This window comes from Cryptomeria japonica, chromosome 11, assembly GCF_030272615.1.
Source record: "Cryptomeria japonica chromosome 11, Sugi_1.0, whole genome shotgun sequence".
NCBI lineage: Eukaryota > Viridiplantae > Streptophyta > Pinopsida > Cupressales > Cupressaceae > Cryptomeria > Cryptomeria japonica.
This window is the reverse complement of record NC_081415.1, coordinates 535,561,736-535,588,525: the sequence shown is the minus strand read 5'-3', so window position 1 is coordinate 535,588,525 and position 26,790 is coordinate 535,561,736. Positions and strand designations below refer to the sequence as shown.

General features: G+C 37.1%; 1 protein-coding gene across 1 annotated transcript in view; it reads left to right on the top strand.

Moving 5' to 3' along the window:
• LOC131066475 (calcium-dependent lipid-binding protein) overlaps positions 1 to 26,790 on the top strand; it is a 154,748-nt gene that overhangs the window by 106,026 nt on the left and 21,932 nt on the right. Inside the window, exons 7-8 of the mRNA XM_058001244.2 lie at positions 740 to 820; positions 971 to 1,056. Of these exons, the coding sequence (XP_057857227.1) occupies positions 740 to 820; positions 971 to 1,056 (167 nt within the window). The remainder of the gene's footprint in view (positions 1 to 739; positions 821 to 970; positions 1,057 to 26,790) is intronic.

Here is a 26,790-nt window from a genome sequence, read left to right as displayed (position 1 = left end):
CAGTTTGGCAGGCAGTTGCATTTGTCCATGTGATTTTCAAGAACCTCCTATATCTTTTCCTTGGTTTAATAATTTATCCATACTCTCGAATGTACGTTATTCAAGGTTCATTGTCATCAATTACTCAGAGGAACGGGATGAAGGTTTACTCTCTCAAGATTTCATCTATTGCAATATGCACGCTTTAAGATAACATGCTCAATTTTTTTAAAATTACCTTCCTCAAAAATTGAGATTTACTTATTCGTCTCTGATTGCAACTTTCGGCAAAGCTATCATTACTCCTATTCCTTTTGCAAGGTAAAGGATTTGGTTGCAAATTTTTTTTTGCAAACTAATTGCAATTCCTGAATTGCTAATTGTACACAGTAGCCATGTACATATTTTGTTGGGACATTGATGATATTTTTACCTTTGTCCAGGCAATTTTTTTGAAGCTTTATTATCTTCCAATAAAGTATTAGCCAAAGGTGGAGTTCTTATGTGAAACCATATATTACTTGTAACAAATTTATTTATTTTCTAGATCATCTCTTCTACTGGATTCAACGTATTTAGAGTTCAACTTCTCTTGAAGTGAAAAAGTCCACAATGCCTTGTAGGCTAAAAGCATATGATAAAATTGATATTCATAAATGTAATTAATAATATAGTCTGAATTAAATTGAAAGCAGTTTGGCTTATTTTCTGTCTAAAGAATTATAGTTTATAATTCGCATATTTTCCTTCTGTGTTGCAGCCCAAGCCTAAAATTGACTATACGTTGAAAGCAATTGGAGGGAGCTTAACAGCTATTCCTGGTCTATCAGACATGATAGACGTAAGTTTGTTGATAATTCTTTGAATCGTGTTATTTCATAGATCTGTTTCCCTTTCCGTTTTGTCTACTCAAAAGAAACAAATCATGTTTCTATAGAACTTTAATACTTTGACTTAAGCTGAAAGAACATTCATTTGCTTTTCTATACAGGACATAGTAAACTCAATTGTTTCAGATACTCTCCAGTGGCCTCACCGAATTGTTGTTCCAATTGGAGTTGTAGGTGTTGATACAAGGTAGGATTTACTTGTCAGGTTTTGCAATTCCTGTCAGCTAACTTAGTGCTTCTTCCGATTCGTGTAACTGAACAAGGAAAAGTATTGTAGACGAAATGGCATTTTGATTCACTTTATGCATTTTCCTTCACAAAAAGAACACTTCATATTTATTTTCTATAAGATAATTTATTGGTTAGAGGCTAAAACCATTTCAATTATATATTTATGGAAATGAATCTGAACTTTTAGTGTGGCTATTTTAGTCCACATACATTGGTTTCATGTTATTGAGATTCAAGCTGGAAAACAACATCGAAATGTGGGAGATAAAAAAAAATAATAATTCGGGATTCCAGTTCAGGTACCATGGTTTAATAAAATTTGTCCAGTAAGCTTAATCTAATGTTGGAGTTTAAATGATTATGCGATACATGTTCATAGACTGTGAATTTCAAATTCTTGATGCCCTAATCTGAAATTTTTGAAGACAGTTTCTACTGTAAATAAATGGAAATGGGGAAAGAGATCAATCCTTTCCAATACCAATGTGGCATAAGCCACAAGTAAAATTGGATAAGATGTATGTCTGTTCATCATAAATTATTGGAAAAGAGAAAAACAATGAATAAATCTGAATGCGGTATCCTAAGTTGTTGAATACATGACTTTGAGGATCTAACAAATGTCATGTGTTTTAATACAACTCAAATACGATGAAAAAAGTTCTATAGCTACTGAAATATGTTATGCCATGTGACATTACCTTTTATAAGTATAGTAATGTTTCTGAAGTTTTTGAGAAGGGTACATATCATTGAGGGATACAAGAGACACAAAAACCATATATATATATAATGCATGCTTTACCTTGCATATTATCACTTGGGAAACAATTTTAACACTTAGATATGTGTTATTATCACCATGTGACACGTGTTTCCTATATAAGACATCATATGCTCATAGAACATATATGTATTATATGCTTATGAGGCAACATTGCACCATATTTTACATCCTAACTTGCAAAATCAATAAAACAAGTTGACCAACAATGAACTTCACTGCAAATGATTGGTTAAGATTATTAGGTGAATTATAGAGTATGTTATTTGAATGAAAGCTATATTAAGTAGGCTGTCCAACTATATCCATTACATGACTAGTGATTTTGTTATTTGATTCATAACTAGGGGGAATATTCCACACCTTGATCTATCAACATAAACCCTAATTGCTCCAATCAATAAAAGAATGATAAACTTGCTATTTTAAAGTAAAACTTATATAAGGTAGTCCTAAGAGTGCTAGAAATCAAGTTCTTTCATTCAAACAACATTATGGAAGCTAATAAAGAGTATAGAGCAAAAATGACAAGAAATTGATGGACAAAACAAGATTGACTTGAAGAAATCTAGTGTGAGAAAAATCTAGAAGAGTGGGATAAATTCCCTATGACACTATCTCGAGATTTCTGATTATAAGGCTTACTATCTTGTTGAAGCCTCCACAATCTTACAATACAACTTGATATCCAAACACCTAAAACAACTTAAAGGCTCTACTTCGAGGCTAAGTTATTTGGTTTTGTTGAAAACTAAGTTACTGGTCATGGTACTGGTTCAGATATGGGTTTGGGCTTTTGGTTAGGTTTAGTCAATTTCTTTGGGGGGGGGGTGGTTTGGGTTTATCCATGCAAAACCATATAAATTTTTTGCAGCAGTAATTAAGTTCAAAATACCACACATGACATCATATTGTTAATTTTAGGTCAGACTCTAGTAAATTAGATAATAATAACAGATAGACAAGTCAATGCACACAAAGAACACCAAACTACCCTGGGAAAACCTCCCTCTTGGAGGTGAAAGACCCAGCAACTAATCTCAGATCTTTATTATGCAACAATCAGAGGTAATTACAATATGCTTCAACACTTGAAGCAATTAAGACCAGTAAGATATGCACAGAAGAACAGCATACACAATAATGCACTTATCTCTGAGAATAGAGTGGTTGCTGTCACAAGTAGGTTCGCTGACTCAGAGATGAAGTTTGCAGCCTTAGAATGAAGATCACTGTCACCAATGATAATTCACAGTCTTCAAATGATGTTCGCTGTCTTCAATAAGGAGATTTCTGACCTTCCAATGATGATTGCTGACAGAAAGAACAGTTGCTGCACCTAGGGTAAGGTTCGCTGCCCTCAATGGTAGTTCGCTTGACCTTAAGAACAGTTTGCCAGCAATAGAAGATAATTCGCTGCTCAATGATGGTTTGCTGTCCTTGAATTATGCTTCGCAGATCACAAAAGTAGTTCGTTTGAGTGTGTGTGTTTACAATGGTATAGACTTTGCATATATATATGTGCCGCTAGCATCCCAAATCACCCCCTCGCCACCAAGCCCAAATAAGGGCTTTCAAAAATCACACAGACATTCATGGTGCACATCATTTTGCATTCACAATAAGAGGAATATTTTTGTTTTGCTTTCATAGAAATTATTTTGCTTTTGTCTTTAAAATGCTTTTGAATTCACATTTTAGGGTTTGGGGGTTTGTTGATGTGTTTTTTATGCACATAACATTTCAGAATAAAATACCAAGTTAATTTACCCTCTCTTGAACAAAATCACCTCAGATGCTAAGAATGAGATCAACTAAAATGATTCCAAGGTTTCTACATGTCAGGTCTTGACGAGTGGGTAACTCAATGGTCGATGTGAATTGCTGTGTTCACTTGGGGACTTACGCAAATGTTTGGATTATCATGAAGATGCAGAGTAGGTGTGCTGACAACTTAAGATTTATCAATATGGCTCTGGATTTACTTCTTACTAAAAAATGGGCAAAAGGAATAGGGTTCAGGAAATCTATTCTAAGCCTAGGAATGTAGGAAATGATGAATAGATCTAGTGGAATCAAACTAGGCAAGGTCTCACAAACAGGTATTGACACAAGCTTAGTGCAATTGTCTAAGGTATACTTAAAAATTTTCAGACTATCACCATCAAACGTTGACACCATCCAAGTTGATGCTTGTCAAGGGACGCGTAATAGTTGAAGTTAAGCTTACTCAAATTTCTAGTTGACCACACAAGGCGCACTTACCAGCGGCAAGAGGCTAGTGGTATGGATTAAGGATTCCACACAAATGAATTCAACAAATCTTTCACTCAATCTAACATACATGAAAATAAATTCTAATCTAAAATTCTAATCTAACTTGGAGGAATTGAGAACCATGAATGCAAATACAACACTTGAAGAGCAAAATCACCAACAATTGAACAAATATTTATAATCCAAATAGCTGCAGCATATACCAACAATTCTACAAAAACTCTCCCTTACAAATGAGAGACAAGGAGGTATATATAGAGTCTCTTACAAAATGGATGGCCAAGATTGATACAAGATCAATGACCAAGATCATGCCAACAAAACCCTAGAATTGCCCTAATTAGGGTTTACATAAAAAATGGCACCACCAACATATGGCCCAATAAAAAGATACCTAGTCATCAAATAGGGAATCTTCTAGAAGATTCTACCCTACATCTCTCTCTCTCTCCTAGCATACTCCAAGAATCTAGCCAATACTGAATCTAACTCCTCCATGGAAATGCTAGGCAAGGTATCCTGCTGTAAATCAATCACGTCCAGTGAATCCGAACAAGCATCCAAAGTGTTCTCCCAATTTGGCATGAGCTTCTGCGAACTATGAACATGAATCAACAAAGAGACCAAGTCGTCTATCTGACTCTTCTTCAAAGAGTCCAACTGGCAAAAATACATAAACTTCATCTTGTCTCTTAATTTGGTTAAGTGTAAACCACTAGCATCACTAACATCAACACCCAGTAATTCCTCAATCATCTTCATTTGAATGTCCTAAATCAATCCCTCCATCTCCATACAACTCCACTGGGCGTTCTCATAAGTTGATTTCTTCACGGCTAATGAACAATACCAGCCATGGAAATCGTATCTGTCTCCACTGTGCACAATGTTCTCATTGACCAAGGTGGAATTAGGAATCTTCTTCAAAGCTTGGAGGTATGGAATAGTCTTCTCTTCAATAGGCCGAAACTCTTCCCAAACTCCCTCCAAATACTGGATTCTAAATGCGAGCCTATTGTCTTATCATATGCATGACAAACTTAGTAAGCAAATCATCTGCCTGATGGGAATATTGTCATTGATGCCAAAATAGTGATACTCAGAAATATATGTATATAGTAAATAGCCAGCAGTGTTCAGAGCATATTGACTGAGAATATAAAGTAAATAAGAACAAAATGAATTGACAGTATACACCAGGTTATATATATGACTGTGTATATGTTCTTTGAAGACAATTAATCCCTATACTAGATTGTTGAAAGACAGCGATCAAAGGTTGAAAGCACAGCGATCCATATTTAAGGCACATAAGACAAAACTTGTCTAATTCAAAAAGCTGAGAAATTTTGTCAAAAAGCTGGAAAAATTGGTCTTATTCAAAAACTTGGAGTAATATTAATATAACAAAAAAAAAAGAGAGAGGCAAAAATCAGAAAGAGTCAAAATTATTTTTGTCTTATTTAAAGACTATAGCCAGCGGTCACTTTCGTAAAGAAAAAGGCAAGACATATAAGACAAAAAATTTGTCTTATTCAAAAAACAAGTCAGCAACTTTAATTTGTCTTACTCTAAAGACAAAAAGCTGCAATTAGGATTGAAAAAGGAAAGGTAATTATGAGAATACGTGGATTAGTCAATGCCACGACTTATGAAAAGAGTACATCAACGGTTTGATTCTTAATCACCACGGGTTGATTTAAGACGCGTCTCTTTGATGATCAAAAGATATGTCCCATTATATAAAGTAATCTATTTTGAAGTGGTGCGATTTAAGGTTGTAACTACTTGAAGGGAGACATCTTTCTTTATAGAAGTATGAAGATATATATAATACTTTTGTTTGGCAATAAAAAGTAAGTTAAGAGTGCTGCGTACAGGTGTGTTATTCAGAAAATATAATCAGACACAAGTGTCGCTGGGTATTGTGAAATGTAAAAATAAAATTAGATCTTTATGTGGAGAGTGTATGCTGCAGTAAGTGTGGAAGTGTACGCTGAATAAATAATTCTGGAAATAATTTTCAGACTGAGAGTATTTGTAATGGAATAATATATGTGTATATTATGTGGTATGTGTGAATGTTGAGATAAAGAAATACTAACATAATAATCTGAAAAGGAAAGTAGTGTTGAGTGTATGGAAATAAAAATAAAAGAATATATTTTATGAGTGTGAGTGTGCGTGTGAAGATCAATCATACACAAGAAAATATACGAATGTGTATATGTAGATATAAAAGAGATTTATGAAGATTCCATGTACAGATTTGTGAATATTCTATGAGTATATTTGTGAAGACTTTATGAAGCAGAGTTTAACAGACTTATGAAGCATTTAGATTTATAAGAGTTTATAATCAGTTTTTGTGACAGATTCATGATCAGCATTGTAACAGTTTGAAAAAGGAAATTTGAGAAGAATATAATCCATCATCAGTTGGTACAGCAACATTGTAAAGGTGGAAAATCAGATATATGTGAAGTGGGTTGGTGCTCACAAAATTCAGAAGTGGGAGTCGGTGCTTCCAGTGGGTTGGTGCTCACAAAGTTCAGATTTGGGAGTTGGTGCTTCCAGTGGGTTGGTGCTCACAAACATTGTAAAAGAAATATACAATATACAATATTCATTTTAGTGGTTTTCTCCCTCATTGGGTTTCCACTCAAATTCTTTTATTATTGTATTTATGTGCATAATTGTCTTGGATAACTTAATTCTATCATATTAAATTGAAAAGTTTCATTATACTGATTCACCCCCCCCTCTCAGTATAATCGTGTGCTCTTCACTGCCTGCTTTCTTGTATTCTCAATCTACTTTTCCACCTCCGAGAGTGTATCTCTCGCTACCTCATACTGTGAATGTATTCCATGGTCAACCGCAATAGGGGAAATAAGGGTGGGATTTTCACGCCTTATCCCTGCAATATACTCTCTAAGTCTGATATTCTTTTCTCTGTACCTTTCTTTCTCCGCAATCTCTTTGTCTAACCTTGAATCGATTGCCTTGAGGTTTTCATCAACCTTCTGAAATTCTTGCTTTCTGGATGTACGACCAAGGGCAACTGAAGTGATGTGAAAATCCATAGGAGTAGCAATGTCCGCTGTCACGCCTGCAATAGGAACAACAATCTGCACAATCCACATTCCTGTCTCATCTCTAGCTATGTGCGACAAAATCTCCGTTCTCTTGGGTTCTTTCTCCTTAGCACTCCTAGCTAGGTAGTCATCAATGTTGTCAATAGGCTGTACCTCTATCATTTTCTTACTTTTCTCCATACTTCTCATCAGCCATTTAGGAATAGCGGCCATCTCCATGCCATCATCAAGACACATTTCTCGATCAAGTCCTCTCAATGCCGAGATAACATCATCATCATCATCATCATCAGGATTATTCGTAGTCCAATCGTATACCTCATTTCCCAAACTAACTTCCAAAAGGACAGTAGGGGATCCCGACTGATCATCATTCTCATTTGGAGGTGCAGATGTCGCTGTGGCATGTAACTCCTGAGTATTCCTTGGTTGTATCACTGTGTTGGAACATTGCTGAGTCTCCTTGTTCTGCTCTGTTACTTCAATCACTTTGATTGATGAGACACTGAGAGGTGGTGAAGGAATTTTGATCATTCATGTGAGCGGATCATAACATCGTGCACACTCCAAGATAAGCTCATTGCACTGTATGGACTGTGGAAATCTAGCGGCATGAAAAATACCACTTCATAATGTTCGCATATGTTGGGGAAGGAACCTGATTTCCGACTCCGAACATCCACTGTCGCATCTGGTCCAAGTCTAGGAAATGCATGTTTGTATCTGTGATCTCCTTCCATCTGGATGAAATCTTGAGTTCTGGATAGATTCCAGTCTCCAGCATCTTTAGTAGTTCTTTCCTTTCCTTAAATCCGGACTTCGACATCGCACCTGTATGAAGCTTGAAGTTAGACATAGGAAAATAAATAATGTTCTTGATAAAATTTCTGACTTTCTAAAGATTTTAGCTAATTAGAGCATTAAGTCAGGAAAATAATCCATACTCTTGGTAGATTTTGACAATTAGATTCAAAGTATGACAACACTAGGGCATGGAAACCCTCAATAAAATTCATTAATACCTCCTTATGCTTAGAAAATATGCAAACTAAAATGCAAGGGAGTATATCGGATCAACGATAACTAAGGAAAGGTGTGAAAGGTTGTGTTTTCACACAAGGTAGGTCTAAAGACACCTTCCGCAGTCAACAATGGAGGTCAACAAATCTGAAGACAACCTGCAACTAATAAATTAACTTCAAAAGACATGTTGCAATCCTTCAAAATATGCATAAACTCGATAAAAATCAGTCTTGATGGTGAAAATAATTAATTTTGGAAACATAGTTATGGCTGGTAAAAGATAAATTTTCTGAGGACAAACAACCATTTACAACGTTGCAGACCTTAAGACAGCCTTCTAATGGTCTGAAAATGATTCCAAAATGCCTCCAAAATGTCTCCAAATGTAAATCGCTAAAGTTGCAGCTGGCTGGGCAATAAAAGTTGAGTCTGAAAATTGAATGTACAGCTAACAATGGAGGTTTAAATCTGAAGCAAACTCAGATCTGAAGCAAATGACAACAAGTAGGGAGGCAAAGGTGGCATCAAACATGCATGGAACTCACCAAAGTAAGCTCCCAACACTTGCAAAATAAAAATTGAACTTTCCCAGCTATGGCGCCATTTTTGAAATTCTGAAAATGTCTTCAATGTAGCTCGAATTTTTAACAATGGAGATCTGGTACAGCAAGCAGCAATGGAGGAGAAAATCACCAAAGTCACCAAACACCAAAAATCGCCAAACTTGGAAAATCGAAAAATCTGGAAATGGTCTTCAATGGCAGCAATGGGATGGATTGCCAAGCTGGAAAAAAATGGAGGAGCGAAGAATCCTCAACCCAACACTTCACTTCAGCACTTTGGCAAAATTCGCCAATAAGAGAGAAAAATCGCAGTGTTCCACGGGCGTTGGGGATGGGGGGACGCGGGGACGCGTCTCCGGGACGGGGGGACCAAGGGCCTAAGTTTGGGGACGGCGGGGGGACGACGACGGGGGGGTGGTGCTGATATAGTTATACATATACATATAGTACTTGAAAAACTAGTTTTGAAAAGATGTATGAACAGTATGACAGTATTACAGTATGAGAAATTTGACTAGGAAATTTGAAATACTATATCTAAATACCAAGAATTCTAAGTTGTGTTGTTATATGGAGCCTAATCAGACTCGGAGTTTAGATTTTCCCTACTTCTATCGGCGTGGTTTCCCCCTATATTTTTCAATGGGGGTTTGGGGGCAGCACCCCCAAGTTGGGGTCAAGGGGCATCGGGTGTTATTTTTCTATTGGCCCACGTCCAATTAGAGTTACCCCTTAACCCTCAAAAAACTTAAAAAGTCACCTTTTTACAAAAATTTAATTTTAAACATTGCATATACGTGGGGGCGAAAGGAGACGCCTCGGCGTCTCCCCGTCCCTGGAGAGACGTCTGCACGTCTCTCAAAGGACAGGGAGACGCCCAAACGTCTCCCAAGGAGACGTGGAGGCATCTCCATGTCTCTCTGGGAGACGCCCAGATGTCTCCCAAGGAGACGTCTCCACGTCTCCACGTCTCCCTGGGAGATGCGGGGACGCGGAGACGTCTCCGCGTCCCGACGGCACGTTTTTGACGGGGGGATGCGCCCAAAAAAGGGGGGGACGCGTCCCCGTGGAACACTGAAAAATCGCCTTTCATGGAGACACCTAGCAGATTTAATAATAAAATATTGCTGGAGACTCCTCTCTTATACTTGCTTTTGCCTCTCACTTTCACCACACAAGCAGTGTGGGATAAAACACTTGCTTATATACTTGTTTGGTAAAAACCAACTTGCTTCTAAAAAGGTCAAAACATTAAATGCTTATTGCAAGTTATTTAATTTTGCTTTTAAAATTTTAAATAATCGTTAATCATCATTTAAAAACAATTAAATGGGGCTCACTTATTAAATATTTCAATTTTAAGTCAAAATTGAGCCTCCAGGGGAAAATCGACTTTAGTTGGGATTAAAAAATCCCATTAAAAAATCATTTAAAATGTCAAAATAATCCCCACAAGGGAAAATCGATCTTAGCTTGGATAAAAATCCATGCAAAACTTCATCAAAATGCACATAAAACACTCCAAGGGAAAATCGATGGCAGTCTAGACAAGGAATCCACACTCCAAATTCACTTCATTTGCAAAAACCACTCCCTGGTGGAAAATCGACCTCAGTCTAGATGAAAATCCGGACTTAAAACTCATCAAAATGCTCTCAGTGGAAAATTGAATTGGGTATGGATTGAGAGTCTACACAAAAATCCGCATTAACTTGTCACAAAACAGCCTGGTGGAAAATTGATCCAGGCATGGAATCATCCTCAACATTGTCCGCATTCCAGTCCGCACTCCCGGTGGAAAATCGATGGTAGTCTGGAAAAATTTAGACACTTAGCCAAATTTTAGCACTTCTAGGGGAAAATTGATCCAGCCATGGATAAACAGTGGTGGAAAATCATAGCTAGTATGGATTTCAGGGGAAACCCATTTGTAGTGTGGATTTTGAGTGGGGGAAAAGGGTAGGTAGTTTGGAATATGAAGGGAAAAGCACCTCTAGCATGAAATTTGACTTTCATACCCTTGGAATATGAATTTCCCTTAGGAATTTGGCATTTTAACCACTCAAAATTGCTTATAAACTTCAAAATTAGACTGGACTTAAGGCAAATTTTCCAAAAAAAATGAGCGAAATGCTAGGAAATCATCGGGATAAAGTGCGAAATTAATTTAAATAATACCTTAGGAGTGAGAAAACAACTCCAAAAGGTCTGGGAATACCTTGGCACTTTAAAATCGCTGATGTGTGTGTTTAAAAACACGTTAACGCTCAAAAGGTCAACACTTAGACAAAATTTATGATCATTAAAATATCAACGTTTGCAACTTGATCCTATAACTTCAAAACCCTAGACGACACTAGGCATGATCAAAACTCCGAGACTCGGGCATGGGAAACACAAAATTGCCCACTAAGCAGCCAAAACCCTAACCTAACAATGCAGAAAGCCCGAAAAGAGGGGGTCCCCGTTAGCAATGGGGCGATGTGTGAAAAGGTCACAACAGAGTTCAATTATGCTTTTTGGTCAAAATTAGAAGTAAAAAAAATAAAATTGAAAAAGGGTTAAAATACATCACCTGGGCATCGTTCCTTCCCAAATCTGTTGCAGGTACGCTCGGGTTTGTCTGGGAGGGACCCTTAGGCAAAGTGTGGGACCTTGGGCCGATTGGATTCAGAGTGGACTTGAATTGGGTGCCAAGCCACAATTGTCAAAGCAAAGAAGCTGTCATGGCCCCTTTTACTAAAAATAGATCTTGGTCAATATTAACACATTTTATTCTTTTATGTGTTAATTGGACAATCTTTGGGAGAATAATTAATTTAATATTTATGAATGTCCATGTTTTATCAATATTAAAAGGACATTCAAATATTAAATTAAATATTTGGAAACTTTGGAGTGTTGGAACTTGTGCCATTTTTGGAAAGTTACTACAGGATAATTTTTAGAAAGTTTCCACCATTACAAGTGGAGGAGAATCTTTGATGACTCAATGCCAGCTTTTGGAAACATAGAGTGGGAATTGGAACTTTTGACATTTTGGGAAAGTTGTTGCAGGATACTTTTTAGAAAGTTTCCACTGTTACAAGTTCAAGAAAATCTTTGATAACACAATGATGAATTTTGGCAATTGTCATAACCAAATTAGCAAGAATTCCCAAGAAGGAAGTTGAATTTGGCGCCAAAATATTGCTTGCAGGAAGGATACATATATTGTAATTTTGGTCATTTGAAGGGATTCTTGATATCACTTTTTCTCTCATATTTGCAGATTTGCTGGAAGATTCTTCAATGGATGAAACCCCGTCGGAGTAGAAGGCTTGTGGACGAAAACACATGAGCAGCAGGTGGTCAGAGGATGGAAACCCTTTGTTCACAGTGGGCACTCTCATCCGGAGTTTGCATTTGAGCGGAAGGAAGATAGGAGATTTGTTAGTTTCTTCATTTCAGTTTGTAGGACTTAATGGAGTTGTTTGGAGTGGTTTAATGAGCATAATTGTGTGTTTGTTGTTGTTGTGAGTTATTTGTGGGTGCAATTACAGCAGTATGCTGCTGTTATAATGTTTGTAACAAACTATATATTATGTATCTTGCATTTGGAAGTGAAGCAATGACATTTGTGGTGTTTTAAGTGATTCGGGTAAATTTTGGGAGTGATAGTTTGTGGGTTTTGTTTAATACTTTGGAGTTTGGGAGATTTTATGTTGCTGATGTGATTTTATGTTGCTGATGTTTTTAATCAGTTTCAGACCTGATTATATGATGCTCATATCAGAAAAATCAGTTTCGATAACGTTCTCTAAGGTTTCATTTAAAATGGCCTCTTCAGTGCAAGACTAGCTATCTAGTTTAGATAGTTTTCAGTATTATTTGTAGAATATATTGTTAGTTTATTTTCAGATCTGAAATTATTGATAAATATTTGGTTGAGGATATTACAGAAGCAATGATATTAGAAAAAGAGTTGAGGAAATCTGTTGTAGAATCGGAAAATAAGGAGGTGGAATATGAGGAAGTAAACACATTAGAGCCATATGCTAAAGTAAAGGTTTAGTTACTACCATTGGTTATGAGTATGTGGGAATTGTTAGATAAAAAATGAATCATAAGCAATTTGGAAATGTTGACACTAACTGGGAACAAAAAATGAACCATTTAGAAGATAGTTGTTTAGAGTTAGGCCAATATGAATGGTGTAATCAGGAAAATGATTTCTAATTTGATAAGAGAACTAATTTTCAAATTTTTTACTAGGTTGCGGATAATCCACTTTTTGAAATGGATGCAGATAGGTTTGTCCATTGTGATAATCCACTTTTTGAAATAAAGGCAAAGACATAACTTGGTTCAAGTTCCACAACTTGTGATGATATTAAAGTTGCACAATAGAAGATGAATAGTTTAATGGTTTTTTATGAAGAAAGGCTCCGAGAAAGTCAGAAGTTGTAGTGTCCAAGCATGCTGTATAGTTGGGTATGACTCAAGAAGATTTTCATAATAATATGAATCATCAAGCAAAATTGTTTGAAGACAAGAAAGGCAAAGTTGTTCAACAAGACTTAGCAATAGAAAGGCCGTTAATGCAATAAATTGCATCATTAGTGAGATTCATGATATTTCCAAAAGTGATTTGGGATTTTGGTATCTCCAAGAAAAACTTAGTCAAATGAAGACTTTTTGGTTTTTTGGGAGTATCTTAGTTTGCAGTTGCTTGAGGACAAACAATCTTGGGCAAGGTTGGCTATAATGTCCCCTTTCCGAAATGAGATTATGATAATATAGAATATATATATATATATATATATATATATATATATATATACATACACAAAATGGAGGATTTTTTTTTGTCAATGAATGCAACAATCTTATAGAATCTATCAAAATCATTAGAGAAACAAATAATCAACATTATAAGTAGTCAAACATTTTATTTTCTTTCCAATCTACAACTCAACCATTGCTTTAAATTCTTTAAATAGACTAAAAGCTTCACATTTACTGTTTATGAAATATATCCATGTCCTTCAGTTATAATCATCAATAAATGAAACATAATATGTGGAGTTGAACATGAACTGGAACTTGAACCTTGTGACATAGGCTTTATATATATATATATATATAAAGTTAATTTAATCAAAAGTAAAGGGGCATGTGAAAAATCATGACTATTGAAGGGGAAAAGATATGTAAGAGACACCAAACAAAGAGAAGGGACTATCATATGAAGAATACAACTTTTATTAGTTGATAAATACTCCTTTGTAGGCTAGAATAGCACTTCATTTAACTTGGTCATTGTGAAGATTTGATTTTGGTTTGATGTACGATTCATCTATTGTTTTGAAGGGAATGAGAGATTGGTTTATGTATTTGACTAATTGATCTTATTCTAGTGTTTTCTTTGGAAAGCATAAGCTATACCCATCTGCCTTGTCCATATTATTTGAAAAGGGAAATTCATTGTTTATTGGCTGCATAAATTTTTATTTGATGCAGGAGCATCCAGGCTTACAAGCAATCTTGCATCACCAAAAATATATGTTCTTTTTGTATGTTCATGTTTTGTATTTTTGGTGTAGGTTTGAGCTTCATGAGCATCTTGTGAAGTGTTTTAATGATTAAATCTCCATTTATTAAGAGTTGGCTTCCATTTGAAAAATCAAAGGCAACAGGCTGTTTAACGTGATTATATTGCTCAATTTAAAGGAGTCCATTGGCATGGTAGAGGAAATTTGTAAAGGAAAACAAATTGAAAATAAATTAATATGGATGCCTAGGGAAGTGTTCATATATCAAGTGACCTTTAGCATTCAATTCTTGTTTTATTCTTTCAATTTAGGTACCTAAATGGAGGATTAAGCTAGTGATTTTTGGAAAAATAATTAGTGACTCTTCATTTTCCCAAGGAGCAAGACTTGGCAATGGGAATGATAGAAGACATAGTTCGTGATGACAAGTACTTTGTGGGTAATGATTTGATCATTTATAAGGAGAGGATTTATTTGGTGCTCACTTCATAGCTTAAGGTGAAGATATTGGGGACGTTTCATGATGCACCCATGGCTGGTCACTCGAGTTTCTTCAAGATCTACAGGCAGATCTGGGAAAGATTCACTTGGAAAGGACATAAAAATGTCAGTGTCCCACTTGCAGCAAAATAATTATGAGCCACTTATTCAATTGGTCTACTTCATCTCTTACCCATTCCTAATAAAAAATGGGAATGCATCTCCATGGACTTCTTCATCAAGCTACCTAAGGTAATAAAGGCAAGGATTGCATACATGTAGTGGTTGATAGGTTGACCAAATTTGCACATTTCTTTGCTCTTTCAGCGACATATACTGCAACACAAGTAGCTGCTTTGTTCTTCAAGGAGATTTTCAGATTGCACGGGATGCCCAAGAGTACAGTGAGTGATAGGGACAGCAAGTTCCTAAGCATCTTTTGCGAGAGCTTTTCAGATTAAGTGGGATTGAGCTCATTCCTGTTAAGTTGCAAACATACACGCCCCATTACAAATGGGAACCCCCACTTTTTTATTTTTTGGCTTAGGTGTTTTAGTTTAGTTGTCTTCAAGCTTGGAAGTAGTCCTAGTCGCTAACCTTTGCTTGTGAGAGGGTTTGTTTTGTTAGTTTAGGATTGAGGATTGAGGTCATATTGCAAAAGGGTTGTCAATGTTGTAAAAGTTGCTAATGTTGTCAAGTGTTGTCAAAAGATGTCAAAGTTGTCAATGTTGTCAATGCGTAGGATGTTGTGAGGAATGGATATTAAGTGAGTAATGGTAAGCTTGATTGTAATTCCATCAGGAATTGTAAGCATAACATCTTAAGGTCACGAATTTCAAGTCCACCTTTTGCAGGGCCCAGGTGGATAGTTAAGGCAAGGGAACTCAAAATTTGTATAAGTCGAGAGTCAACTCCCTCATTTCATGGATAAATTTGTGCAAGGTCAAGGGGGGCAAGTTGTGCACTAGTGTCAAACCCTACCTTGGGATGATCATTCAAAAAATGGCTAAGTGTGGACTCAAGGGCCCTTTTACTCGCACTACTTCGTGTAGGACTCTATGAAAAACTTTCTCCTCATTTGTGCAAGATAGGGTCTTAAACCTGCTCACAAGGGGTCCTTCACAAGATATGTGCAAGAGGGGGTCTGATGTGCGCCCTTACTTATGCACCTCACCACTTCATACTGTGAATGTCAACTCCTAAAACCCGCTCATCCTTCTCTTTTGTGCATGCATACTTGTCAAGCCCACTCCACCTTGTTGTGCATACACCCCTCTTGGATGCACTCTAGCTCTTGTGCATGTACATGCTTGGATCCTGCCTGGCATTGTGAAAGGATGCACTTCAATTGTGCTCCAGCATCAACATACTTGTGCAAACCACCCTCCAAATCCTGCCCAAGGGAAGATTTGTGCATTCAAACTTCTCAAATGTGCTCTAGCACTAGGCTTGTGCATGAAACCTATCCAAGTGCGCCCCTTTGTCTGTGCATGGTAACCCTCCAAGTGTGCTCATCATTTTGTGCACACTAGCTATTCAAATGCACTCCTCATGTTTGTGTATCCGCATTACTTAAACCCGCTTGTGCAAATGAGGGTTGCCTATGCACTCAAGCTCATGAAGGTTTTGTGCAAGGTTAGGCTTTAAACCCACCCATATGCAACCTTGTACATGCAAGCTGCCTAGGTGCACCCATCCTATTGAGCAAATCAACTTCTAATATGTACTCAGTATTTTGCGTATTCTCATCAGCTAAATGCACCCTAGTTAAGTTGTGCTATTGAGGCTTCTAAACCCACTTCCTTTGTGCACGCATAACCCTCAAATCCGCTCATGTTGTGCAAAGCAACCCTTCATAGTGCTCAGCTGTTAGTGCAAAGGTACACCTCAAACCTGCTGTGCAGGCCTAGGGCTAATTTGCACCCAAGAGAAGACTTATTTTTTGCAAACTTGTATCTTAGATCCACCCTATCTTGTGCACTTAAGCATCTCAAATGCGCTCAGACCTAAATAAGGAAATCAGTTTTCAAGCATATCAAAGATAGCTCAGACATGAACAATCTGACCTAATTAGCATTAGGGATAGAGGTCAGACCTGCAAACATCAAAGATCAGACCTAAGACAATAGGGATCAGACCTTTCAGAGACAAAACTCAGAAATCAAACCTAAAGGATGTAAAGATGAAACCTGTAGGGATGGGAGCAGGCTTTGAAAGATTAAAGTTAGATCTTAAAAGGGCCTAGAATCAGAAAATCAGGGCAATAGGATATCATAAAGTCAGACCTAGAAACATGGAAATCAGACCCTAGTTCGCACTTGCAGAGCAGATTTAATTGGTGATCAGGTGTTGTATGAGCGGTGAAGGTGGAGGCTTGCTTCCAATTTATATGGGCTCAATCAATGATCTTAAGGCAGCCGACTTGGTCACAAAGGGAGAAAAACAAATCAAAATATATCTTGCTGACTGGCATTTTCAATTCAGTTCTCAAGGCTTGTGCATAGGGACCCTTTGAATGCGCTGAGCTTTGTGCAGTTAACCACCTTAAACCCGCTCAGGGGTAGGCAAGCCCTAGGTCAACTCACTTGAAGAAGAAAATAACAAATTGAAAGCCAAAAAATTGAAATTGATGCCAGCTGTCCTAAAGGGTTGGAAGCAAATTTGAGGGGTTGTGTAGTGATGTACGAAGAAGGGCATCAAGTCTTCATTTTAGCATCAACACATATACATTTAAGAAGCAGACCTGCAGATAGGAGGCAGATATTTAAATCAGATTTGGAATTTATTTGAAAAGCATTTTCTTCTTTTTAGTATCTTGAATCTGAGTGTGTTTGTTTTTCAGGTTTAGGGCCAGTGGTAGGATGCATGGAGCAGATCAATCACACAAAGGATTCAAATTTCATATTCAACACAAGAAGGACGCACATTCAAGATTACATTGGGGTGGATGGAAGGTTGATAAGAGGAAGAGCTCATCAACAGGCACACAAATACATTGTGAGTTTGCTTTGTAACATCAAATTCAAGACATTCAAGGAGGATGCAAGAAGTCTCAAGGGATAACAAGGGAAATCAAAGCTCAAGACGGAGGTCATACATTCATGGATTGCTCTACAAACATGGTTGGGATTGAAGATGAACAAAACAACATTGCCTTACTTAAAGATCACGACCACCTCAATCACATGGAGGAGGCTTCAAGGTGTGAAAGAGAGATCACACTTACATATGCAAGGAGGAGATCAACATTGCAATATAGAGGGACTACACAAACTTGGTAATGCATGAAGGATTCAACAATGTGAGCTTGTTTTACAATGCAATGATAAAGAGAAGGTTCAAGATATCACATTAATAAAGAGGAAATGTTCTAAGAATCTTGAATTTCCTTTGGAAATCCAAGAATAAGGGTCAGTACAAGGAGGTCATCTCGGTTGAGGAACCTTGCAACATTGGAGATACCCCTACATCAAGTGAAACAATTCAAGTCCAAAGCAAAGATCAAGTTAAAATGCAACACAAGGAGGTAGATTCCAGAACGTCAAGAAGATGGAAATGCAAGTGTGATCAAGTCAGATAGTTTCAGAAGACTTAATCAAAGCTAGTGACTTGATCAAGGTGATACAATTTGGGAATATGCCCCATCATCATCGAATCAGGCAATTGGAAATGTTGATCAAAGCTAGTGACTTGATCAAGGTGATACAATTTGGGAATATGCCCCATCATCATCGAATCGAGCAATTGGAAATGCTGAGTATCAAGATATATTGCTCAAGATGGAAGACTTCTTTTTGATGATCTACAAAGTGTGCAAGTAGTTGAGGTGGCATCCAATCATCACCAACGAACCAAGTTACTTCAAGTCAACTTGTCCAAGTTCATTAACTTGATTCATCTAGTGAAGGAGCAAGTGACACATTGCACTGCATCGAAGATTGTTCTACATACCTAACCTCATTTTTCGTTGGTTTGCATTTGAAGAATGGACATGTGTCCACAATATTGTAATTTTCTCATTGGTCAAAGTGAGTTAGTTGTAACTAACCCTAATTAGGGTTTCATGTAATCTTGGCTACTGATTTGTAATCAATCCTGGCCCTTGAATTGTAATTGGCTTATCTATAAAAGGCTTTGCCTTTCATTTAAAGGGTTAATAGTTGATCAATAGTTAATAGTTAATAGTTAATAGTGCAGTAGTAGACATTTGATAGTTAGAAGTAGAGTAGTAGGAAAGGAAATTGTTGCCAAGGCTTGATGGAATAAACATACTACTTTCATTGAAGATATGGTGGATTATGTGTGTTGTTTCTACATGTTGCATGGCGTCTACTTCTCACAGTATAGATGTATTAGATGAATGGAAGATTTTATAGTTGATGAATGGTGAAGCCTAATGTTCATACTACTAGGAATTTGTTGATTGCAAGTTGCAGTGAGTGGTTAGACCAAACTTATCTAAAAGCTTAACTTCAAATACTCTATGCTCATTGTTCATGATGTTGGTGTGCATAAGTCATATGAAAATCATTCGCTTATCCTTAGGAGATTGTAGCATCTTTGTGTAGTTGTTTCCTCATGGCGAAGCAAAGCTTGGTTTGGTTTCATCGAGTCAACATTCATCTCTTACATCCTTAGGTTTAGATTAGATTTCCTCAACCTTTCTCCCTTTTGTCTTCTATTTTCTAAATCAGTTAAGTGTTCCATGTTCCATCTGTGTTCATAAGAGTAAGTCCCTTTGTGATTACCAGCAAGATCACATAAAAAATACTGAGTCTATCCAAGCATAAAATCGATTGTTCACATTGTAAACCTTGGAGTTGTCTCATTTGATCACATCGATTAGCATATGAGGTTTCTTTGTTCAAGAGGATAGAATACTTAGTATTTTATTTTGTGTTCGAGGTGTCCTAAAAAACACATCAACAACTCCTAGCATGAGCTACCAGCCACAGACAGATGGACAGATAGAGATAGTATCTAAATGGGTAGAAGGGTATCTCAAAAATTATGCTTCAAGATAGCAGAGAGCTTGGGTAAAATGGTTGCACCTTGGACAGTATGCTACAATTGTACCTATCACATGTCTATTAGGTTGCCACCATTCATGGCATTGTGTGGGTATTAGGCACCCAACTCAATTGATTTTCTCTTTGGGGATAGTAGAGTGCCTAAGGCAAGAGAATTGTTGCAAGAAAGTCAAGATATCATGAAATCTATGAAGGAGAACTTGCAGCAGGCACATAATCAGCAGAAGCTATATGCCGATTATTGTCGTATAGAGCAGAGATGAAAAAATCATTGAAAAATCGTGTTGATTGCGATTTACCGGGAGTCAAAGGTCCCGCCGATTTAATTGGTAAAAAAATTGCGAAAGATTTTTTTTGCAAAATCGTGACTTCCGAGCAGAATAAATCACGATAAAATCGCGATTAATATTTAAATCATTGCGTTTGAAAATGGTGGTAACTTTTGGCCGGACCCTAAAAGGTAAAAGATTAATGCACGCAAAAAAAGAATGTGCAATTTCCGCTTCATCTGCACGACAGGGCTCCTCGAAAGTCGATGCAAAAAAAACGCGTGATTTCGGCTTCATCTGAGAGCTCCCCGATGCCATTCAGTAGTTTACAGGTTTTTGTTTCTTCCACATTTTTTTTTTCGTATTTTTAGGTTATTCAGTCCCGTCTATAGGAGATATGGCATTTGTATGTTGTGAACTTGAACCATATTACGTGCATATTATGAATATACAAAATGTATATTAGATGTAAAATAAGGAATATTAGATCTTCGTCAGGTTTTTATTTCTTACAGGATATACAAAATATGCTCTGTGATACATTATATTATGTGCATATTTTACGTATTGACAGCAACAACATAAAGGACATCAGCATATTGAGTCTGTGATATATCCTCTTAATATTGTTCATTATATGCTCTATAATAATGAACATATTATGACATTGTATTGTTCATTGTATTTGTTTTGTGGTCTAGACTCTACGATATGTATTTGACTCAAAGTTATTTAGAACTTGAACTTGTTTTCTGGTATATGGTATGTATTTGACTCAAACTATGATTTATATATGATGGAAACTAGTAATATGTTATAATGTTCTATAAATTTAATATATGTGTGTTTTTTTAGAATATTTTAAGAGATTATATATTTTCAAATGTTTGATAAATTTGCCGATTTATTGCCGATTTTTAAATTTTTTTCGGCCAAAAGATTTATTGCCGATTAAGAGTTTTTCATCTTCGGTATAGAGCATAGTTTTGAGCTGGGTGACATGGTTTATTTGAGGCTCCAACCATATAGACAATGTTTTGGAGCTAAGTTCTAGAAGTGTTTTGAGCAGATCTAAAGGAGTTGTTGTCATTTTATGACACCCATGGTCCATCAGTGAGAACCGATCAGAGATATGTTCCATGGACCAACGCTGCCCCAGTTTGATCCAGGAGAAGACGATGGAATCATAAAGTATGGAGTGTTGTCTTGTCAGAAGTTCCTTTCCCAAGCCTTCTCTTCGTCTCTCTTTCCCGGAACACAGAACCCTGAGGTTCCGAAGTTCCCTTCCTTGGTCCCTTGTTCTCTTGCCTCGGAACTCCGGAACCCCGAAGTTCCCAGGTTCCCAAGTCTTCCCAACTTTGGTGACCCAGGTCTTCAAAGTTTCCCCAACTACGGTGACTTAGGTCTCCGAAGTTTCTAAGTCTTCTCTTCTTCTACCCCGGAACTCCGGAACCCCCAGGTTCCCAAGTTCCTTGTTCTTCTACCCCGAAACTCCGGAACCCCCAGGTTCCCAAGTTCCTTGTCCTTCTAGCCCGGAACTTCGGAACCCCCAGGTTCCCAAGTTCCTTGTTCTTCTAGCCTGGAACTTCGGAACCCCTAGGTTTCCAAGTTCCTTTTTCTTCAACCCCGGAACTCCGGAACCCCCAGGTTCCCAAGTTCCTTGTTCTTCAACCTCGGAACTCCGGATCCCCGAAGTTCCCCAACTATGGTGACTCCAGTCCCCGAAGTTACCCAACTACGGTGACTCCGGTCTTCAAAGTTCCCCAACTATGGTGACTCCGGTCTTCGAAGTTCCCCAATTACGGTGACTCCGGTCCTCGAAGTTCCCCAACTACGGTGACTTCGGTCTTCGAAGTTCCGCAACTATGGTGACTCCGGTCCCCAAAGTTCCCCAACTATGGTGACCCAGGTCTCTGAGGTTTTCCAAACTACTTTCGACTTGCAACACTTCCGGATGGCGTGATCGACACTCAAAGCTTTAAATGCTCCGACAGCTTTGGTGACTTATGCACCTTTTGTGGAGCCACAAGGGTGCATTTAATGTTTTTGGCAGGATTTCCATCAAGGGAGGTACGGGGCCATGCTTGGTGACTTGTGTCATGACTGCATACTCTAACTTTGGAAGGTCAGTCAATCCACTCTTCTCAGATTTGCCTTTTGTGGGTATGGCTAGGTTGCTTGCATGTACATGTCAAGTGCATGCACTTCCCCGTACTCCTAGACTGACATACAGGGGTCATGATCACCCTTGTAACCATTTTTTCTATATAAAGGCTGTTAAGCCTCATTGTAAAGGGTTTTCTCCCTGGTGGCTTGAGCTATTCCATGCTCTCCCACTTCTCTTGTATTTATACAACTGTAAGTTTGGCCATTGGCCTTATGATTAATTGAAATCACCATTCTTGCCTACTTTCAACTTATGTATGTTGTGTATACTTTCTTACCTCTATCATAGGTGTATGTCTTGTGGTTTTTTCTCTCCATATATGCTGTGTTAACTGTTTTTTTGAGTGTGACTTGTGGGAATCCTTCTCCCCTCTTGGCATTCAGTGAATTCTAACCTTCATACATGCATTGGGGTTACTCGTACAACTGAAGTTGTGCATCTCCTGGGTGTTTTCAGTTGATTTTCTTGTGTCATTTTGGTGGGGAGAGAAACAATCTCTTCTTGGTGCATCACCTCCCTTTATTTCAAGCATTACTCTCTTCCCTTTACCTCTGCAAATTGTTAGGATAGGCTGAATTTAGTTTCAAAGTGTTGAGTTGGTTCAACACTTGCACCCGGAATGAGAAGGAAGCCGGCTTCCTCCGGAGATTCAACCCCCTCGCGCAAGGTCCCACACTTCGGGGTTGTTTCCATGTTTCACAAGGTTGCTGAGTTGATAGCTTAGCAAGGGTGCAAGCTTTTGTGATAACAAGAGCATTTTCTGCTAATATGGGAGCAGTTTTAAAGAGGTTTTTGAGGCAGATTTTGGTGAAGTTTTGAGCTGATTTGTGAAAGAGAATGAGACCTGATTCAAAAAGAAGATCAAGTAATACAATATTCTTTTGGAGGTTGGTGCCTCATATTCAAGGAGATTGGTGCCTTTTGATAAGTTGGTGCTAAGTTGTGGGGATTGGTGTCTCTAGTGGGTTGGTGCCTACAAATCATCTAAAGGGGATTGATCTCTCCTGTGGGTTGGTGCCTACGAAGATTGAAAAAAGGTTTCTAATAGAAAAGAAATATTTTTCCGTGGTTTTCTTCCTCAAGGATTTCCACACAAATCGTGTGTCATCTTGTGTCTCTAATTGCTAGATCTTGCATGTGTTGCTATTGTGGTTAATTAAGTTTTGAAAAGTAAAAGATTGTTGTTATATTGATTTGCCCCACCCCTAAGATCTTTAAGTTTTAGTAGATGCTTTGACAAAGATCCACGCTCATACAATTTAGAAGAAAACAACATATTTTTTTAATATAGGACCTAGTCTTTTTCATAAGTTTGGCACTTATCTTTCAAAGGATTCCACAATGCACTTGCAGATGTATCATTACAAACCTTAGGGATTAAAGTATCAGACACAAATGACTTTAGAAATAACACGTTTTCCCTAGGATATTTGTCATAGTCTTCTAGGTTGGTTGTAGGCCTAATTTGAGTGCCCAAAATAATTTGAGTACGAATCTAATATTCAATGATTTTGAAGAAGATTCAACTTCTGCTTTTTTGACAGAATAAGATTCTTAAATTTTGCATTGCACACCAAGACTATGCAAACACAAACCCTTATAATTTTTTCATACTCCAAAAACCTTCAAATTATTATTTGAAAACCTCAACTCACTAGGATTCAGACATAACCAAAATATTTTGTAGATGTTTTTCAAACACATATAAACTTAAGTTGGGTTTAAAACTTTAAACTGTTGTTCTTTACAAAGGAATGCTAAACAATAATGGATGTTGTCCACAGATTGTAGATTATGTTAGAAATTTACAAGACAAAAATTTGAACAAATATTGGTGACTGCAAACGCGTGTCCTAAAATTGACCCTTGAAAAACCACATTTTGTTGCAGATTAGAGCCAACTAAACAATGAAGAATGCATGCCCTTGTTTTTAAGCAGAAAACAAACACCTTATTTTTCACACAATGTGGATAGTTTGGAATCTGGATACCCTTATTTTTGACACAATGTGTTGCCCCTCCTCTTGCCTGTGACTCACAATTGGAAATGAAGGTTCAAACTGTAAATTGAAGTTGTTCTAGATAAAAATAGGCCACAATTGCAAATATTCATGCTTACATCTACCATAATGCCCTGAGTGTGACTGCAAACAGTACTTGTGATCTTGTGACTCTTTAAGATGCTTGCAATTTTTCCTTTCCCCCGCAACTGACTATTTTCCTGTGCCCTAGCTGCATCTTTCTTTGCAAGTTGGGACCTATGGCTCATGTTTTGTTTGACAATTCCATGAGAGTGATTGACAACTACAATTCAGTGTTTTAGCATGCAACTTGTGATTTTTCCACAACTTCCTTCCTGCATCATCTACTGCTTTTGTGACTTGCTGACAACCTTCAACTCATGACTTTCAACCACATGTTTTGAGACTTAAATTTTTGAGATTTTTGAACCTTTGCAAATGGGCCGTTACATCTTCCAAACTTCCTCCACAAGGCCAAATAGTGGCTTTCAGATCAATGTTAGTATAAACAAAGCAAATAGAGAGAAGAAATACGTCTCTCACAAAGAGTGTACCGCATTCTTTAGACTCAACAACTAGAACTTACAACCTCATCAATGGAAGTTCAACAACGTCATTAATGACTTGTAACAACCTTGTTACATACAAGTTTAAACATACACTTTTATTATATAATTAGTCTAATATTCTAATAACCCCTCTCAAATCTTACTACATACATTTGATGGTGTCTATCCTGAATTCTGACATTTGTTTTGTATAGATGTTGGCAATGCTATTCCCGGTAGACCACACAGTGGAATCTTATTGATAAAGTCAATATTTGCATTGCTTCACCCTCCTCATAATTAATACTATATAATACCATTCTTTAAATAGAAATAAAGGAACTAACATGTTAGTGATTGAGCTAGCTTAGTGTAGACAATAAGACAGCTTGGGCATTCCATATATCCGACCTCTCCAATCATGTACATTATTATTACATAATAAAATCTTTCAATACAATTCTCATTAAGTGTCTAACGTTTTATGTTATTTTTCTATCCCTAGCCATCCACACTCTAATATGGTTCTTGGCCTATGATAATCATATTTACACTTCCACCATAGCATACTTGGTCTGCCAAGTGTGTCTCTTCATTAGGTACCGTTCTAGGACCTGGATCAGATCCAGAAGAATTTATCTGCAGAGCGAGCTGCAATATATAGTTGTATTATATTCCATTGAAATAGAATATGAGGCATCTTTCAGTACAGGTTGTGAGGCATCATGGATTTAGAGGATATTGTTTGATCTTCAACTCAATGAAATAATATTGACCTCACTATTTTGTAATGTTCGAAGTGTGGTCAAGTTTCTGAAGGATTTTGTTTATCGTGTGAGAACAAAGCATATTGAAGTTCATTATCGGTACATTTGACTGTTGGTTCATAATGAAGATGTTCATCTTTACTATTGTCCTACAAAGGAGCATATTGTTGATGTGACAATCAAACTCCTTTACAGATAGAAAACTGTGAAATTTACATATAACATAGGATTGTCTTTGGCTTAGTCATTAAGGGGGTATTAGATGAATTATACAATATATTACCTTTGGTTGTTTGGATGAAAGCTAATTTAAGTAGGTTGTTCATCTACATCTGTTTTGCTATTTCTCAAGTTTTGATATATGTTCCAGGAATAGTGGGTTTGTTATTCCATGGCCAGCTTATTTAAAGCTGCAGATCGTAAGAAATTTTTATGGTTGTTTAATAAAGCTAATAAAGATATTGTATTCCTTATCTTTTTTATGTGGACATGGACACTGAGGACTTGCCTTTGTACATCAAAGACGTGGAAAAGATTTCTTTCAATCCTTAGGCATAGGGATAGATTCAATCTTTTTAGACCGTCATATACTTGTATTGCAATTGCTTCTTTCGTAGGGAGACATGCCTAAGCCATCTATGGTTTCTAACTGAACAATTTATGAATGAAATCTGATATTCTATTTTCGAATCACTTTTTAGCCACATGTCAGAGGCATTACTGTAAATCTACACCTCTACCGAATCACAAAGAAAGAAGGTAATTTATGGCACAACTTGTCAGTTACAGTTTTAAAGGATAGATTAAATTAAGAAAGTTTTCAAGAGTGAAAGTCAAAATGGCAATGCAGTTAGAGCAGTTTAAAATGATATATATTGCAGGTTGCATTCTATAAAGGATGAAAATTGTTTCAAGGAGAAAGCAGTTTCAAAAATATTTTTGTGAGGATGGAAATCAAAATGGTCATGCACAGTGACTAGGATAGAACTAACAATGCAACTTGTGTACTGCACCCAATTAACTGAAAATTTGCTTGGAACACTGCTATAGGGTAGGAATCAAACTGCTTTTATGTAGCAAGTAGAAATACAATAATGTACATGATGTCCTTTTTAAATAATATAATTCT